The sequence below is a fragment of the Typopeltis vanoorti genome, chromosome 11 (assembly GCF_054136105.1).
Source record: "Typopeltis vanoorti isolate ZY-2024b chromosome 11, IOZ_Tvanoo_1.0, whole genome shotgun sequence".
Taxonomy (NCBI): Eukaryota; Metazoa; Arthropoda; class Arachnida; order Uropygi; family Thelyphonidae; genus Typopeltis; species Typopeltis vanoorti.
The window spans coordinates 50,676,326-50,695,654 of NC_143559.1; the positions used below are offsets into that span (position 1 = coordinate 50,676,326).

The 19,329-nt window shown below is 34.1% G+C and overlaps 1 protein-coding gene across 2 annotated transcripts in view; it reads left to right on the forward strand.

Annotated features, from left to right (window-relative positions):
* The window catches only part of LOC150101569 (uncharacterized), a 288,212-nt gene that overhangs the window by 209,649 nt on the left and 59,234 nt on the right, over positions 1 to 19,329 (forward strand). For both annotated transcript variants that reach the window (XM_090400919.1, XM_090400920.1), the window contains exons 16-17: positions 5,308 to 5,493; positions 13,530 to 13,623. In XM_090400919.1, coding sequence (XP_090257045.1) covers positions 5,308 to 5,493; positions 13,530 to 13,623 — 280 coding nt within the window. The remainder of the gene's footprint in view (positions 1 to 5,307; positions 5,494 to 13,529; positions 13,624 to 19,329) is intronic.

Below are 19,329 nucleotides of genomic sequence, written 5' to 3' on the forward strand. Positions count from 1 at the left end.
AATTGAATAACTGTTGTAATAGATATGGTATGAAGGCATTAAAAAGACAAAGACAATGAAAATAGGCAGAAACATTGAAAATATCAACTGTATTGTGAATGGAGAACTTATAGAACAAGTAAAACATTTCAGCTACTTAGGCACGATTTTTACTGAAGATGGTAAATTAAATATGGAAATAGACAACAGAATCAACATAGCTGGTATGGTAGGAAGTCATTTGAATAAATTTATATGGAATAAGAGAGAAATTAGTCGGAAACACTAAATTAGCTGTATACAAGACAATGTTTAAACCAATTTTAACTTATGGATCTGAGAGCTGAATTAGAAGTAAAACACTTGACCAAAGACTAGCGACTGCAGATATGAGAGTGCTGAGAAAGATTAGGGGCATGAACAGATGGCATCAATGGCAATATCATATTAAAAATGAGGATATTAGGAAAGAACTTGATATTGTCAGCATCCAGGAATGCATTAGCAGAGCTAATCTCAGGTGGTATGGTCACTTAAGCAGAATGGGATAGGAAAGATTAGCAAAACAACTGTTCTCTGCAATGTTGGCAGGAAAAAGACCCCGAGGAAGACCAAGATATAGGTGGATTGATACAGTAAAAAGTGCCTTAGAAGACAGAAATATAAGACCTGATAATATTTCAGTCTTGACATTTAACAGACTGATTTGGATGAAAATTGCAGATAAGAAGTTAGTAATGATGTAAATTTTTCATGTTGTGCTATCATATCCTGTACACCCTTTGAGGGTATATATCAGGAATTTGATGATTATGATGATGATGACTCACTGGTCAGAACACAAAACACAAATGAGCAAGTCAAACATGAATTAAACTGTAGAAAAGATATCACAGACTTAATTATTAAACTATATATATATATATATATTTTTTTTTTTTTAATATCTGATCCACACAGAAAAGGTCACCAGACCTATAGCGCATTAGTGTCATGTGTGAGCAAGAGGGAAAGAAGGAATCTGTTCGCATTTTGTTTGAACAGCTAAAGGTTGTATTCTTTGGTGAAGGCAGAGTGAGAGAAACTGTTCAAAGAACAGAGGTAGTCGAAATGAAAGAGGAGGTGGTGAAGTTGGTTCGGTGAGTTTCAAGATGGACTGTAAAAGGGTGTTGGTTAGCAGTGGCTCTTGTTTTAATAATTTTGGAGGAAAGTGGAGAAATAATAGTGGCAAACAGACAAACAGAACATCTCTAAGAGAGAGAGAGAGGGGGGGGGGTTGAAATGAATATGTGAAAGAGGGATCATTAGTTAGTCAGATTGCCTTCTTTTGGATACCAGAAGAAGACAATCTAACTAATTAATGATCCCTACCATACCAACTTACTAATTCTGTTCTCTATTTCCATACAGAATTTCATTTACCATCTTCACTAAATATTGTGCCTAAATATCTGAAATATTTTACTTGTTCTATAGATAGGTTTACCATTCAGGATACAGTTGATGTTTTCAGTGTTTCTGCCTATTTTCATTGTATTTGTCTTTTTACTGTTGATTTTCATACCAAATTTATTACAACAGTTATTCAATTCAGTCAGGGAATCTTGCAGATTTGTTATGGATTTATTTTGTATAATATCATCTGCATAAAGTAAAGAGGTAAGATTAACATCACCAATTTTAATATTAGATTTAATACCACTTTCCTTCATAATGTGATCCATATAGATAAAGAATAACAGTGGAGATAATGTGCAACATTGTTGCGCATCTGATTTTACCTCAGACAATCTTTCTGTATCTACCTCAATTCTAACTGCTGACCTACAGCTTAAATTGCAACTATGTATTGCTTGATATAATCTCCCATTTACATCATATAACTGTAGTGTTTTGAAGAGCTTTCCTCTTGGCAAATTGTATACGTCTTTTTCCAAATAAACAAAACTTAAATACAAATCCCTGTTGTATTCACAAGATTTATAAACTGTTTATCTTAAAGGGAAAATCCTATCCTGACAACCTCCATTTGACCTGAATCCATCTTGTTCTTCACCAAGCTTCCCTTCCACAAGTTCTTAGCTGTTTCTCAAATATACTTCCATAAATAATACCAGGAACACTGAGTAGGGAAATACCTCTGTAATTCTCACATTCAGTTTTTCCCTTTTCATAGATGTATATTATGAGAGCTCTGCTCCAGTCATCTGGAATTTGACCCTCTGACCAGGCCTTCTGAATTATGCAATGCACCCACTGTAAAACTGTTATACCTTCATATTTGATTATTTCTGGTCAAATTTCATCTACTCCAGCTGCCTTTCCACATTTCAGGTTTTTAATGATTTTTTTTCTACTTCAAGTATGGATATGTATTCCTGTTTGGAGTTTTCTACCATCATGTCACTGCTTGTTTCATTTAGCATTCTTTCAAAGTAATTACTCCAGACATCCAGAATATCATTATCTTCAGTTTTCATGTCACCTTTATCATCTCTGATTCCTTTTATACTTTTACCTCCATTTCTGAGCTTTTTCAATAGCCTCCAGAATATTTTCCCTTCTTTATGATATTTATTTTCTATGTTCTTACTAAAGTCTTCTGATGACTTTTGTTTAGCTAGTTTTACACATTGCTTCACTTTCTTACATTTTTCCCTGTATTCTCTAATAGCAAAAGCTGACTTACTTACCAGAAACTTCTATATGCTTTCTTCTTTTCATTCATTGCCTCTTTAACTTCTTGAGTATACCATGGAGTTTGGATTTTTCTATCCTTACAGGCAACCTCACCATCTGCCTCTCTGACCGAATCAGGGTTTTCTTCAAGGATTGCCACTGAATCTCCAAAGTTTGATTCTTTTTTTTTCAAATTCTAGAAGACAAGAATTTGAAAATAAATTTCAAATTGTTGGTATTTATAGAATAAAAGCCAAAAGGCTATTTTTCTGGCAACCTGAGTTTCGCTTACTGGCAGATAAACATCAAAGGATTTTTATCCCCCTTCATTGTTGGTATTTATGTTTTTTTTAACTATATTTTGTGGGACAATTTTTGTAATCTGCAGAAAAATCACATTTCTTTGGGTTGTGATCCATTGTATGTGGTGAGGAAAAGATAAAAAGGAAGTGGGGCTTGCACTCAGAGGTGACACTCTCAAACATACTGCCCACACATAGGGAATTTGGTCTCCTTTTCCTATTTGGCCTCAGCTGTTTCCCCTGTATTTGGTCCCCTCTCAGTCACAACCTAGCAAAATACATGACTGCAGGATTTGATGTTAGCTGATTGGGATGCCTCCAGATTCATTACTAACTTGTTCATTCCAATGCAGTGCCTGCCTGCAGAACCATTTTACTTCTGTATCCTCAAATGGGAGGGGGTCCAGCAACAATGTGATTGGCATGTCATTGAAGGTATCACTCTCACTACATGTGGGAGGTGGGGGGAAGAAACCAGAACCCTTGCTCTAGTGACCAAATATGGCTGTAGCCACTTCAGGTCTCTAATATGCAAGGTGGTGGTGTTTCACCAGACAAAGAAAGACATCTACTACCAAGAAATTAAGATGGTTTGGACACCAGAGAGTGTCCTCTCAGAGATTATCAAACATAACCTTGAAAGAAATCAGTTGAGGAAGATGATCAAGAGGCAGACCAAAAAGAAATTGGTTAGAGTTTTTGAAGGAAAGGTCACAATTATCAAACATTAGAGATGACAGAAATGGCCAGAGATAGAGCCACATTTCTTCATGTGAAGAAATTTTTGCCAGCTAGCTCTCTCTGGCATTTGACCCATCATCTAGTGGAAGAGAAAGAAAGAAAAAAAAAAAATATATATATATATATATCAATCCACACACACACACGAGGTTCCAAGACACCTATGACATGACAGTGCCACGTGTTGATAAGGTTAAAACCAAAGAGGAATTTATTGATGTATTTCTTGAAGACCTGAGAGTCATAATCATTGGGGGGGGGGGGGAGAAAGAAAAGAGCAGAGGTACAGGGAATGAAGGAATAGGACAATTTGGAGCTGAACTTTATACGAGTGTGAACCAGCAGCTGCTCATGTTTGCATACAATTAGAAGAAAGTGGAGGAATTGGTGGTGGTGGCTAGTTCATTGAAGCAGTGCTGATGGAAATGTCTATACAAAAGACATAATGCTGCAAGAGATCATCTATGGGAAGGTGACTGGAGAGAGAAAGTCAGTGAGAGAAGGGGGCTATCAATTAAGCAGTATCAGTGCTCTCTCTTCTGAATGCAAGTATTCTGAGGAAGATTCTTGTTGACCACCCCACATGTAAGAACAATATTCAAGGTCAAAATTAATAATTAAATAATTAAACTGTACCTTTTCTTCCATAACTAGTTTTAATGTAGTATAGTTCTATGCCTTTAAATGCCATAATTTTTGCTTTCTTTTGTAAAACTTTACCTGATGTTGTTGGCTTATCTTAATTTAATTCACAAACTGATTTTCATAGGTTATCTTCATCAGTTTGTAATATAATCTGCCCATCCACTTACTGCATTGTATTAATAACAGTTTTTCTAGTTAATTGGATATGTTTTATTATTTTCCATATTTTATAATTTGATTAATATATGTTGAAAGATTTTTCACTTGGTTATAATTTATCTTGCGTATCCCATAATGCATTATAGGATACTAAGACAATTAATGTGAAGTCGTTAGCATCTATATACAAGTAGCCCAGTTATGACTGGGCTACTTGTCAGGATGAAACCAAGAATATAATTTCTTGGCATCTTTAATGTATAGTATAACCAAGTGAAAACTTCTGGGTTTGGGTAATGGCCCTTCCCTTAATGCATGTCTTCAAGGATATATGCTTTGCATTATGGGATACAGGCAATTGATGTGAAGTCATTAGCCTCTATATACAAGTACCTCAGTCGTGAACATTGAACTTTGTTTGCTTACACTTGGATAAAAGATGAAACCAAGAATATAATTTCTTGGTATCTTTAATTTATTGATTAATATATATATTGAATACAGTTGGAGGAAAACTACATTCTTGTCTTACACCTTGATTAATTTCAATATCTTCTCTTAATTTATTACCTAATTGTAACTTTATTTTTCTGTTTTTATATAAACTTTGTATAGTTTATACAAAATGTAATGGATATGCTTGTGTTTTTGTTACTCCAAAATTTTTTCTTTACGTATTATAAATGTTAACTCTGTGTTGTAAATTCTCTGTGTAAATGTAACTGTTAAACTATATTAATTGTAAACTATTAAAATCTCCAACTTAATGATTTGAAATAAATATTTTGTTTAAATTATTTAGTGAGGAATCATGCCCAGACAAAGAAGATAAGAAAGATGATGAAATTGAAATTGGAGATAGAGTGAAAGTAAAATACCGATACGGTAGAGCAAGGCAACATAAAATATATGAAGCAAAAGTTTTAAAATTAGATAAAGAAAATGGAGAAAAGAAATTTTATGTACATTACACTGGTTGGAATATGAGGTAAGTTAACCATTCTGAAATTCTAGTTTGTCTTTTTCAGTTTGAATTGCTAAAATTATAGTTGTTTTTAGCCATTCTGTCTTCTCAATATACAGAACGTATCATGGCTTTTCTTTCTAAATGGATTTTGATATACAGGATCCTTATTAAAATATAAATTCAGTACTCATTTTGGCCTAACTTAGATAAACTGCTGTTTTATAAAAATTGCTATCACAACCTATATTATAGCAATTTTCTGTAAACTGGATTGTTAAAGTTTTGTTTAGTAAACGTGAGAAGAATGCTAATGGTACTTTTAATTTGCATTGCCTCTTATTTTGCTGCATTAACATACTGGCAGATAAAACTTCTTATTTTTTTCTTTTTTTTTATTAAAATTAATGTGCTTGGGCAAGTAGCTATTTGTCCTGTTTTTTTGTGTAGCTCTTAAGTTTAATGCCAATAAACTTTTATTAGTACAGGGGAAGAAGGGGAAAAAAAAAAAAAACAGCTTGGTTGATTTCATAGCTATTAATTTTGATAAAGTTAGTAGTCGTGTTCTGTAAAGAAGATTTAAAGATAATCAGGACTTTCTTTTGTAATTTAAGTTATGAAGTAGGCACTTCATAACTTAAATTACAAATTTTGAAAACAAATAATGGAGATTTCAAAAAAAAAAATTATGTTTTTAATGTTAGTATGCCTTCCTAATAATATAGTGCAAATATTCTTTGTATAGAGCCTGTGTAGCTCAAGAGCCTGTGTAGCTCAGTGGATGTGGCGTTTGCACACCACCGCGCTAGGCCGCACGAAGGAAGTCTTGGTTTCGAGTCTAGTCGGCGACTAGAGGAAATTTTTCTAAGCCTTTTTTCGACCGGTTCCCGAGTTAGTCGATCTCTGGCACGGGCAAGCAGGTTTTTCCTCCACGAAACTCGGGTTTTTCGTCCTGTAAACTCAAGAAAATCGACCGTAGAACCCACATTATTTCAGACATTAAATATATTGTGTTAGGGTTAGAGACCACGAGATGGCGGCACATTTGAGCCGTCTCTCTTCACTGCGTACCGCTTAATTAGTGATAGCCTTGGGCCATCTGTCTCTGATTGGGTACCAGTGGAGATTGAACTGCCCACTCAGTCTCCAAAAGTTAGATAGGGCTAAATGGCCTCGCCTACTCCCGTATATACGGGAATTAAAAGGCGTTAGCTGATTTTTTTTTTTTTTTTTTTTTTATTCTTTGTACTATAAATATGATATATAATGGTGCACTTATACTGTCTGTGCCTAAAATGTCCATCATCCAATGACATAATCCATACTTACTTGAAACAAATTTTGGTGTAGTGAGCTTGTGCGTGCATTTCTACATACTGAAATTAGTTTATGTATGCATATGTGCTGTTTGTATTTCAGATGAATTTAAATATATAATGCAATTTAAAATTTCTTTTCTGGATTTAGAAAAAAAAAAGTGCTTCAGAACTATCAATGCTGCTCTTCTCCATCTTATGATTAATTCACCATAAAGTTGAGCAACTTGAAATTCTTACAAATTTTAATACAACCACAGATATGGCAGTGGGATTGAATCCATCATTATCATAGTTTATTCAAGTATGAATAGAGAAATATATACAGAGATATGCATATAACAATAAAAACTCATGGAGATGGTCTGTTAAATGAAGGTTGAGCCAAGTTGCTCTGTTATGCACTAACTGGTAATGTTAGATGATTCATGGGTCTTATCTTCAAAATTAATTTTATTTATATATTGCCAAAACTGTTTTTTTGGCCCTCCTGTGTCCAATAATAGGTCTGTAGAGAGAAAGAACACAGAACATAGGTTAAGGTTAAGGATCTAAGCTGGTGTCCCAACCACCCCAGCTGATTTTTCTGAATTGCTTCTGTTAGAGGTCTTTACTCTCTTTCTTTGAGAATGATAGTATTATAAATTTGATCTTGCTGTGTATATTCTAGTACTCATCAAAGGCACGTCATCCCAAAGCTTTGGATGACCTTCTTGTTTGAGTAGTGATGTTCCATGTCTGGGAACCATATGTAAATAATGGCTTGACTGGTGGTTTTGTACAGGTGAATCTTGGGATTTGTGATATGAGACTAGATTTCTAGATATTAGTCTTCTATGGAATTGAATAGCTTTGCCCTTTCTTTTCATTATGAAGAACCAATATACTTTATTTGAAAATCTTTTACATCTTCAAGAGTATAGTCATTTAGCTTAAAATTGTCTTCCATTATGTTTTTTAGGACTTTAGTTTTACTGCTGTTGTTGATCACCAATCTAATCAGTGCTGAACTTTTACATAAATTATATAGGTGGTTTTGGGTAGTCTGAATGTTGGAGTTACTTAGTACATCATCTGTACTAGACTGCTTGTGTGAGTTTTCCCTGCAGAATATTCAAGTTACCCTTCACTATATTTTCAGACTAGCATTTTTTGTGATTCTGAAAACATAGTATAGGATAATAATAAACCGATATGGTGCCAAAGAGTCTTCCCGAAAAACTCCAGTGAAAATGGAAGCGCTCTCAGTCATCTCTTCATTAACAGTTACTCTTGCATGGTAATTCTGGTATGGTTTGACTGTTGTTTAATTATTTTCAAGGATATACCATAAAAATTGAGAATTTTGAACATCCTTTGTCTGTTAAATGAATCAAACACTTTTGAGAAATCTATAAGTTTAAGATTAAAGGAAAATTTTTATTTTCCTTTATACTTTTATTTAGGCTAGTCATAAATACTGTTACAACTTGAACAGTGCATACAAACCACATGTATAATATGCATATAGCAGTGCTCAATGTTTGAAATATCTCTCTTTTGCCTTCATGCATGCCTGATCGATTGCATGCATGAAAGCAAAAGGGCACATATTGATGGCGGCATGTACAACATCCAACCAAAATTCTGCCACTGCTTGCTCCAAATCCACCTTCAGGCTGGTGATGCTGAGTTGTTGTTTCTTTCAGACTATTCTCTCAAGCTCTGGTCACAATTTTAGTTCAACGGATTCAGATTGGGACTTCCAGATGGTCAGTCAGATGGTGATATGTTGTCGGGCACATTTGTCTCCAACCACTGTTGTGTGGTCTTCGCCTTGTGTGCAGAGGCTGAGTCCTGTTGGCAGGTCCTACTGTAAAACAAGGTGTTGTTCAGAGGCTGTATCACAGGTTCCAGCACAGTTTCTTGATGCACTTTGGTGGATGTTACCACTTTCTCGCAGAAATGCAACTTGGATACCCCTGATACATCATTCCCACCAAACCATCACTGAAGCAGGGCGATGACCTCTCTGAATCCTGGGTGCGATGGCTTGTGCTGTTTAACCATCCAAGGCGTATACCTGATTGTTTTGGTGTTTAAATTAATCTCAGTAGTGAAATTTTTCTTACCTATGAAGAGGACAGCTCTGTATGTTGTTGTTCACGTACTGTCAGATAAGTGCTTTTGATTTTATCACCCTGGTGTTAGGAAGTGTCCAGTAGAACGATAACAATAACTGATGACCTATGGGTCATCAGTTAGTACACGTGACATCATTCTCTGTGAAACATTCATCTCTCACGACATCACTTTCTGTGTTCTCACAAGATTATGGTAGATGGCAGCTGCTCCAAATCCACCTTCAGGCTGGTGATGCTGAGTTGTTGTTTCTTTCAGACTACTCGCTCAAGCTCTGTTCTCTCTCTCTCTCTCTCTCATGCCTTCACAGCCCCCCCCCCCCCCACAAGCTGATGTGTACTATTGCAGTGTAGTTGACCTGTTCTTTGGTCGCCAGATACATCTTCTGTATCGTTATAACAGTTAATGGTTCAATACAAACATTCTACTGATCCTGAGTGTTTATAGCATGTTGAAAATAATGGGTGGCTGCATTCCAACCTTGTGAAATGCTATTACAGCTACATGGTTCCCATAATCTCCCCACTGCATGTTAACCCATACACTAGACAACTTTCTCCTTCTCTACTGATAAATACGCAAATGTTAGCTGTACACAACGGAACCGGGTCACACAGTTCTGTGATCAGCTCTGCACTATGCAGAAGTTGTAACAGTATTTATGGCAAGACTGTATACAATACTAGATTCTAAAGTATATTTGTGCTCTTCTTCTGTTCTCCATTAATTAACTGACATTTTCAGTTACCTGATCTCTTTCTTTGCTGTCTGTTTAAATTGGTTAATCATAATAACCTTGCTATACTTAATTATCAACAGTTCTGTTAATCTTCATTCTGCACTTGCACTTTTTAAAGGAACCTGCATACTGTGGTATACAAGGGTTACCATTTTCAATCTTATAAGGCACTTCTAACTGCATCAGTCCATCTAGATCTTGGTCGTCCTCCGTTGTTGTTTTTTTCACTACAATCCTTACATCAAACACCTGCCTTGTTAATTCTTCCTCTCTCATTAAGTGACCATTACACTTTAGATTAACTCTGCTCACATATTTCTGAATGATACTAACAATATCCAACTTCTTTCTTAATATTGTCATTTTCATATGATTCTGCCACTCATACCATCTTTTCATTCTCTTAATGTTTCTCAAAAGTTTCATATTTGTGATCTTTAATCTTTGATCATTTTATTTCTAATCTAGTATTTGGATCATTAAGTTAAAATTGGTTTGAACACTGTCTTAAATATAGCTAGTTTAATGTTTTGACTAATCTTTTATTCCATATAAATTTATTCAATTGAACCCCCCTCTTCATCACCACACCATCTTTCTAATTCTGTTGTCAACTTCCATGTTTAATTTGCCACCTTTACTATAAATTGTGCCTGAGTAGCTGAAATGTTTTACTTGTTCTGTAGATTTCTCATTCACTCTATACCAAATATTTTCAGTGTTATGATTTTTCATAGTTTTTGTCTTTTTATTGCTCATTTTCATACAAAAATCTCTTACTTCAGTTATTCAATTTAATTATGGAATACTCTTGGCACCTGGTCATATGCCTTTTCCAAATCTTCAAAACTGAAATACAGACCAATGTTATATTCCCATGATTTCTCAGCTATTTGTCATAAATTTGATCCTGTTTCTGTTTGACTTGAATCCAGCTTTTTCTTCATCATTTTTCTTTCCATAATTTTTCTTAGAACTTTCTCAGGTATGCTTGCATAAATTTTACCCGGAACATTCAATTCCTCTGTAATTTTCTCATTATTTTATTTCAAATGTGTTTTATAAATGGGTACTATGAGAAATCTGCTCCTATATCATCTGGAAGTTGGCCATCATGATTTGTGTATTATGCAACAACCATAAAACTTTTATGTATCCATATTTTTGCATTTCTGGTTAAATATCATCTAATCCAGTTGCCTTTCGAGATTTGAAGTTTTTGATGACTTTTCATACTTCAAATCTCGAAAGGCAGCTGGATTAGATGATATTTAATCAATATGTATTCCTGATTTCATTCCTTTTGAATGTTGTCTGCCACTGTTGTATTACTTCTGGCTTCATTTAGCAATCTTTCAGAGTAATTACTTCAGACATCTGGAATATCTTCAGTTTTCTTTTTTGCCATCATTTCTGATTCTTTTTACAGTACTCTTTCCTCCATTTCTAATCTTTTTTAGAATAGTCTCCCTTCTGATATTTAGAATCTGTATTCTTACTAAAGTCTTCCCATAATTTTTGTGTATATACTTTTACTCTTTGCTTTGTACATTTTTCTCTATGTTCTCTCAAAGCACATGCTTATTTGTTTGCTACAAACATTCAATGTGCTTTTCTTTTTAACTTCTGGAGTTCACCATGAAGTTCTGATTTTTCTATTCCTTGTAGACATCTTCACTACACATTTGTACACATCTGCTATGTTTCTGGCTGAATCAGTCAAGGTATCTTTCAGTTTGCCACTCAAGACTTCAAGGTTTGATTCTTGTCTTCTCTCTCATTTTTTCTTGAATAATATTTGTATATTTGAGTCTGCAGTTTACCTCTTAAAGCTGCTTGGTTTTGATTCTTTTTAAAATTTTCTTACACGCTTTTCTGTTCAGTATGATATTCACTTTTATCCTGCTCAAAACTAAACATCAATCTCTTCTTATTTCAAATCTCCTTTGTGTGCTGAATTATCCTGAAGATATTGTTATCAATAATAATATAGTCAGTGAATGTTTTCTTATTTCCTATGAATTTGTGAACATCTTTATATTGAAACATGGTATTAGTAATGCCTTGTTTGTTTTAAATCCACCAAATTATTATTTGGTGGATTACTTATTATTATTTATCACTATTGTTAACTTTGCTCTTGTCTCCAGATTTTCCCAAAACATTCCTTTCTGTCTGATGTTAATTTTCTACTCTGCTTTTTAGATCTCCAACAGTGATAAATGTTTTCTGTATCTTGTCACCTTCCTTCTCTAATGCTTAATATTTCTTCACTTCCTCATTAGAACCTTCAGGGACAAGATGCAAATAAGTCTCATTGTCTGATTCTCCATTTTGATGTTTGCCAACATCACTCTACCTGATATTGAGTACTATAGCTACTCCTGTCTTTCCTTAATCATTATTTCTGAATATAATGTCTTCTATTTTTACTCAGAAGAATCTTATCTGTTTTTGTTTTCTTTTTTTCAGTAACACCATCATTTATGTTGGCTTGGCTCTTCTTCAATTCTTCTGCTTCATTTCTTTTCCATTGATACCTCTTGCAATGATCTTGAATTTTGCTGATGGTTTTGAGTTTGTTCCACTTGTTTTGTTTTCACTGTTCATCTTGTTCCCTGAAAAAAATAGCAGGGCCTTGTTTATCTGAGCACTGCTCCAGCTGTCATGAAATTCCGCCAAGTTGTTCCATCATTTTATATTGTTTAAGTCAATAAGAATATAATTTGGGTGGCTAAATTCCAAACTGCTGGTCCATCTTCATTTGTTCAGTATCCAGGTATATATCTGATAACAGGATGCATCACGTAAAGTGGAGAATTGGAATCTCCTTTTGGAAGATTGGCCATCAGGTCAGAAGACCTGTCAGTTCTCCACATTCCTTAAAGGGCTATGTAGAGGTCTCATTCTGATTCTCTAGCATTGACCCATAATCAGCCCTGTTTGAAACATTTACTACCATGAAACTTATATAGGTTTTTTTGAGATTTACTAGATTTGAATTTAAAATTTATTTACAGAGTGTCAACAAGAAAATTAACATGCCTTCAAAAATTATTTCACCCACTTCTACAAAATTAGCTGGATCAATAGCAAGTAATGCCCAACAGAATATTCCAATTTAACCATTTTTTTTTTTTTTTTTTTTTCCAAATTAGATAACAGCATACTTTATCTCTACTTGCCTCTTTTCATCATCATGTTCACTATTCCAAAGACGCCTCTAAATCTGAACCAATCACCACACCCTGCCAAGCTACATCATGTACAAAACTGAGAGCTTATTATATTGAAAATTAGTTATTTGAGACAGAATGCTGAATAAGATATTCAGAACATTTGGTTATGCAATTAAATCTGACTCTAACAAGCAGTGCTGTAATAAACCGCATTACAACAAACTTTGAAATGTCCCAACCAAAGATAGAAATGCTATGCTAAAAGAAATTCACTATAATAAATTCTACTATATCAAACTGTAGCAGGTTTGCCATTATAGTTGAGAATCAACTGTATATTGCATTCCTAATTTCTGACTGCCTATTTATGTAATATTTATTTACATGGTTTTAAAATTATATTGGCATATTCTGAAGTTCAGAACTTTCATAATATTGTCAATTATAGATTAAATTGACTTTGTATAATTTTATTTAACTCACTTTATTATAATATAGCCAAGTTAGCTATAAAATATACGGAATGAAGATAAACAAAACTAACACATTATGAATAAATTTCATTTTTAAAAAAAATGCATATGTTTTAACTCTTAAATATAGACATTGATAACACTAATACAGATTAATAATGACAATAAAATTTAAAAAAAATATTTTTTGTTGTTCATCTGTATATATGTAATGTTTGTATACTTGCTTTAGATATGATGAATGGATAAAGAAAAATTGTATTGTGGAGAATATGTCCAGTAAAAATAGAACAACAAGAAAGAAGAAACAAGTTTTTACAGCAAAGGTATTTTAATTAACAGTTTTCTGTTTAAACTTTAAATAAATGCCATGAAAATTTTATTGTTACATTTTGTTTAGAGTAGATGCCCTCCCTTGATGAGTCTTTAGACTCCTTACAGGTGTCATACAATAGTAATAGTAATTTTTCTTTTTGAATTTCTCCACTGCCGAATGAATGCCTCTCCATGCTTCTTCCATTTTGGCTGATCTGGTGCATCTCTCCACCATAGTCCATAACATTTATTATCTCATCATCCCATCTTACCACTAGTCTGCCTAGTTTCTGATAGCCAGTTAGTGTCCATTCTGTTGTTGTCTTTGCCCATTTGTTACGCATTCTCATCACATGTTCTGCCCGGCACCATTTGTTTCCTTTTATTACTATTGCAATGTCCGTTACCTTTGTTTGCTTCCTTATCCAGGTATTATTCTTTCTAACTGAGTTATTCCTAAAATAGCTTTTTCCATATTTCTTTGTGTTGTTTTAAGTTTCTTTAGGTGTTTTTTAGTCATACTCCAGGTTTCACTACAGTAGGTCATTGTTGGTAGTACCACACTGGTTGTAGATCTTCATTTTTAGGAAGTTTACTTAATCATGACAGGTCAGTAAGCCTGACAGCCTCCTTTTTCTCTGATATTCATTGTTTGAATACAGCATATTTTAGTTGTATTTAATAGAATTTCAACTGCTTTTGTCTTTGTTTTAATAACATCAGTTGTGTTGACATTGCATTACTTTAATTCTTCTGCCAGTTCCACTTTTTTTTGTTGACACTCTTTATGTTTTTGGTGGCTATCTTGAATTCTGCCTTTGTTCCAGTGGTAGGTGACTTTTCACTGTTCATCCATTCCTCAGAGAAATCAGCCATGGACTTGTTTAACCAGGTAATGTCCTAGCTGGTATACTTTTCATTTTGTTGTATCATCATCTTTATTGACTTAAAGATGATGATACAATTTGACCCACAAATTACTTGTCAATCTTTATTGCCACCCTAATTAGTAGGTATCTATACCTACTGATAAGGTGCACCACAATAATGTTGGGACTGGTAGGTTAGTTAGACATCCCAGTCATTTCTCCACATTCCTTAAAAGGTCCTGAATGTCTCCTTCCAGTTGTCTAGCTTTGAATCTTAAGCTCCCTGGCATTAATCTGAATGCTTCTTAACTATGAGCATTCAAATAAACAGGGAAGAGCATGCTAGTATGCACTATTAATTTAAATATTCAGAATCTAACGTAATACTATATTTGTTGTTATTGCTGAACTTTTACTGTTTGTAAGTTTGCCTCTTGATATTCTGAGAGTCATTTTACACCCGAAGATGTCTCATGTTCTTAGTCATGTAGTTAATAAAAAAAATGAAGTTGTTTTGTGTTAACCTATTTTTTGGCTTTGGTTATATGAACATGTGTATAAATTTCTTTTTTTGTAAATAATTTTGTTGATTCAAATAGTTCAAATCCATTTCTTTATTCTAGTTTCTGTTTCTGCATTTCTTAAATATAATACTAACCTAGTTATGATTAAAGGGGAAAATATTCTATTTTTTATATACTAATGTTGATACTAATTTTTTTATTATAAAGAAAGAAAGAAAAAAGAGAGTAATGTAAAATTCAATAACTGCATCTACAGGATTCTTCTATAGGGGAAACTCCAATATAAGTTTTAGATTTTGTCTAGGAAACAACAAATTTGAAATAAAATTTGTATTACCAGCTAAATAAAAAAAATTGTCTTAAGTGCAGTTAAAAGGAATTTTCAAGAAATCAAGAGTTTTTCATGATTCTCTTATTATTTTCAAATCAAGCCTAGAAAAAGGCTCCAGAAAATTTTACTGTCTTCATTATATTTATCTTTTGTATTTTACAATTACACAAATCTTCCCTGCCCCCACACGCACATACTATCTTCTTAAATTTTTCTCCTGTATTTTCTTCAAAAATGCCTGTTCTATACTCGCTAACCTCATAATATTTTCCTAGGCCGAATCATCAATGTTTTCTTTGGATTTTGCCACTGTGTCCATAAGGTTTGGTTATTTTTTCAAATAATTTTAATTTTCTCCCCATAAAATACAGAACACATTTGATTTGCTGTGACTTGATTTGAGCTGGAATTATCTCTGAAAGTGTTTACTTTTCTTTTTAAAACTTTCGTACACATTTTTCTTTTCGGTATGATATTTGGTTTTATCCAGCTCAAAATTCACCACCAACAACAATAACATACTCAATAAGATTTTTCTTATTCTGTATTTTCAGAAATTGAGGAAAGAATACTGTAAAAGAAATCACTGATGATAAAAGTAACATAAAACTGACAATAAAGATAGATATACTCGATATCTGGAATAATTACTTTGAAAGGTTGCTAAATGAGATAAGTAGTAAACAGCTGGCTGGAATAAAAATATTCAGGTGTAATCCAGGAGTGCATATCAATATTTGAGATCAAAAAAGCCATCAGAAACCTGAAATGCAGAAAAGCAGCTTGAGTAAGTAATATCAAACAGATGTTCAGATATTGAGGTACTGTGAGAATTCTACTCAAATCATCTGGGATTCAACATTCTACAGCCCTCACTTTACAGGCATAATTCTAAGGGCCGGATCATAAAATTGAATCCCAGATGATTGAAATAGGAGTTCTCTTAATACACAACTGTAAGGAGGGAAAGAAAACTGAATCTGAGAATGGTAGCAGAATTAGAATTTTGTGAGCACTTCTGGTAAGATTAGTATGGTGAGCATTCCAGGTAAGATTTATGCAGTGTATAGTCTGATCCTGGTTACCCCTATTCAGGCCAGATAGGTGTCGTCAGGTATAGGACTTTTTTTATTTAATTGAATAACTACTTCTTCTTCTCTCTTCCATCATCTATGTGGATGATGATGAGGCCGAATGAACGCTTTCCACTTCTGTCTGTCCCAGGAGAGTTCAAACAATTCTGTCCAGTTTGGTGTTGCTTGTTGTGATTTGGTTTTCAGGTCCTCTTTTATTTTGTCTATCCATCTAATTCTTGGCCGTCCTTCGGATCTTTTACCTTCCAGCGTTGTATTCAGGGCTTTAGATGGTAGTCTTTCTGTTCCCATTCTGGTCACATGGCCAAACCATCGCAGTCTTTTTTTGGATTTTGTCTATTATTGTTATTTCTTGTTTTAGTCGTTTCCTTATATCTTCGTTTCTTAGTCGATCCAGCAGAGATACTCTAAGTAATCTTCTTAGCCAACCCATTTCAGTAAATAATAAGTTTTTCTCTTCAGCCTTTTTTATATCTTTTATAATTTCACCATTGTATTCAATAACTCCTCCCAGGTAGGGGAAGTTTTCTACCTGCTCTAGGTTATTACTATCAATTTCAATTTTCAGATTGGTGCTTCTTTTTCCTATTTGCATAAGTTTTGTTTTGTCTATGTTTAATCCAGATTTTATACACTCCTTTATTTTATCAGAAATTCACTGTAGATTTTCTTCTGTGCTTGCAAGTAATGCAATGTTGTCTGCAAATTTTAAATTTGTCATATTTTTCCCATATATTTTGATTCTGGAGTCTTCATTGTTTAAGGCCTTATTGGTTGCTTCTTCCAGTGTAAGATTGAACAGGTCTGGTGACAGATTGCATCCCTGTCTTACTCCGCTCTCTGTGTGGAACCAGTTGGTTAAGGTATCCTCCATTCGTACTGCACTTTCAGATTTCTCATATAGAATTTCTTTATTATTCTTATGGTTTTGTTGGGAATTCCAAATTCTTCCATAGTTCTCTTCTATGGAATAAATGAAATGCCTGACGAAAGTCTATGTAATAGATTTCACGTAATAGATTGTAATAGATTTCACGGTATGATGTGAACACAGATGGATAAGAAAATAACTATTTATTAACTTAAAAGCTAATATTTCGCTGGTATCTGAAATCTGAAAGTGAAGATCTGATCCTGACAGCCTCTATTTGGCCTGAATCCAGCTTGTTCTTCACCAAGCTTTTCTTCCACAATTCTTCTCAACCGTTTCTCAAGTATACTTGCATAGATCTTGCCAGGAACACTCAGTAGGGAAATACATCTGTAATTCTCACATCCAGCATCTTCAGAGCACACAACACAAAGTTTGTTACAAATGCAAGACACCACAATCCGGTGTAACAGTGGGGCTAGTATAAGTAATTGCAGCGTGCAACACAAGACTAAAGTCCTAATATGGTGCCATCTAGGTTAAAAAAAATTTTTTTTTAAAGTTCAAAGTTCATCATCATCATCAAATTCCTGCCATGTACCCTCAAGGGGTGTACAGGATATGATGGTACTACATGAGAAAAATTACATCATTAATTTCCTATCTACAATTTTCCTCCAAATCAGTCTGTTACTTGTCAAGACTCCAACATTATCAGATCTTATATTTCTATCGTCTAAAGCACTTTGTACCGTATCAATCTACCTATATCTTGGTCTTCCTCTGGGTCGTTTTGCTGCCAACCTGGCAGAGAACACTTGTTTTGCTAATCTTTCCTCGCCCATTCTGTTTAAGTGACCATACCACCTGAGATTAGCTCTGCTAACACATTCCTGGATGCCGACAATGTCAAGTTCTTTCCTAATATCCTCATTTTTAATATGATATTGCCACTGATGCCATCTGTTCACACCTATAATCTTTCTCAGGACTCTCATATCTGTGGTCTCTAGTCTTTGGTCAAGTGTTTTACTTCTGACCCAGCTCTCAGATCCATAAGTTAAAACTGGCTTGAACACTGTCTTGTATACAGCTAATTTAGTGTTTTGACTAATTTCCCTCTTATTCCACATAAATTTATTCAGTTGACTTCCTACCATACCAGCTATGTTTGTCTATTTCCATATTTAATTTACCATTTTCAGTAAAAATCGTGCCTAAGTACCTGAAATGTTTTACTTGTTCCACAGGTTCCCCATTCAAAACACAGTTGACATTTTCAACGATTCTACCTATTTTCATTATCTTTGTCTTTTTAATGCTGATCTTCATACCATATCTATTACAACAGCTATTCAATTTAGTCAGAGAATCTTGCAGACTTGTAGCGGATTTATTTAGAAGTATAACATCGGCCGCATAAAGCAAAGAGCTGATATGGTGCCATCTAGGTTAAAAAAAATTTTTTTTTAAAGTTCAAAGTTCATCATCATCATCAAATTCCTGCCATGTACCCTCAAGGGGTGTACAGGATATGATGGTACTACATGAGAAAAATTACATCATTAATTTCCTATCTACAATTTTCCTCCAAATCAGTCTGTTACTTGTCAAGACTCCAACATTATCAGATCTTATATTTCTATCGTCTAAAGCACTTTGTACCGTATCAATCTACCTATATCTTGGTCTTCCTCTGGGTCGTTTTGCTGCCAACCTGGCAGAGAACACTTGTTTTGCTAATCTTTCCTCGCCCATTCTGTTTAAGTGACCATACCACCTGAGATTAGCTCTGCTAACACATTCCTGGATGCCGACAATGTCAAGTTCTTTCCTAATATCCTCATTTTTAATATGATATTGCCACTGATGCCATCTGTTCACACCTATAATCTTTCTCAGGACTCTCATATCTGTGGTCTCTAGTCTTTGGTCAAGTGTTTTACTTCTGACCCAGCTCTCAGATCCATAAGTTAAAACTGGCTTGAACACTGTCTTGTATACAGCTAATTTAGTGTTTTGACTAAT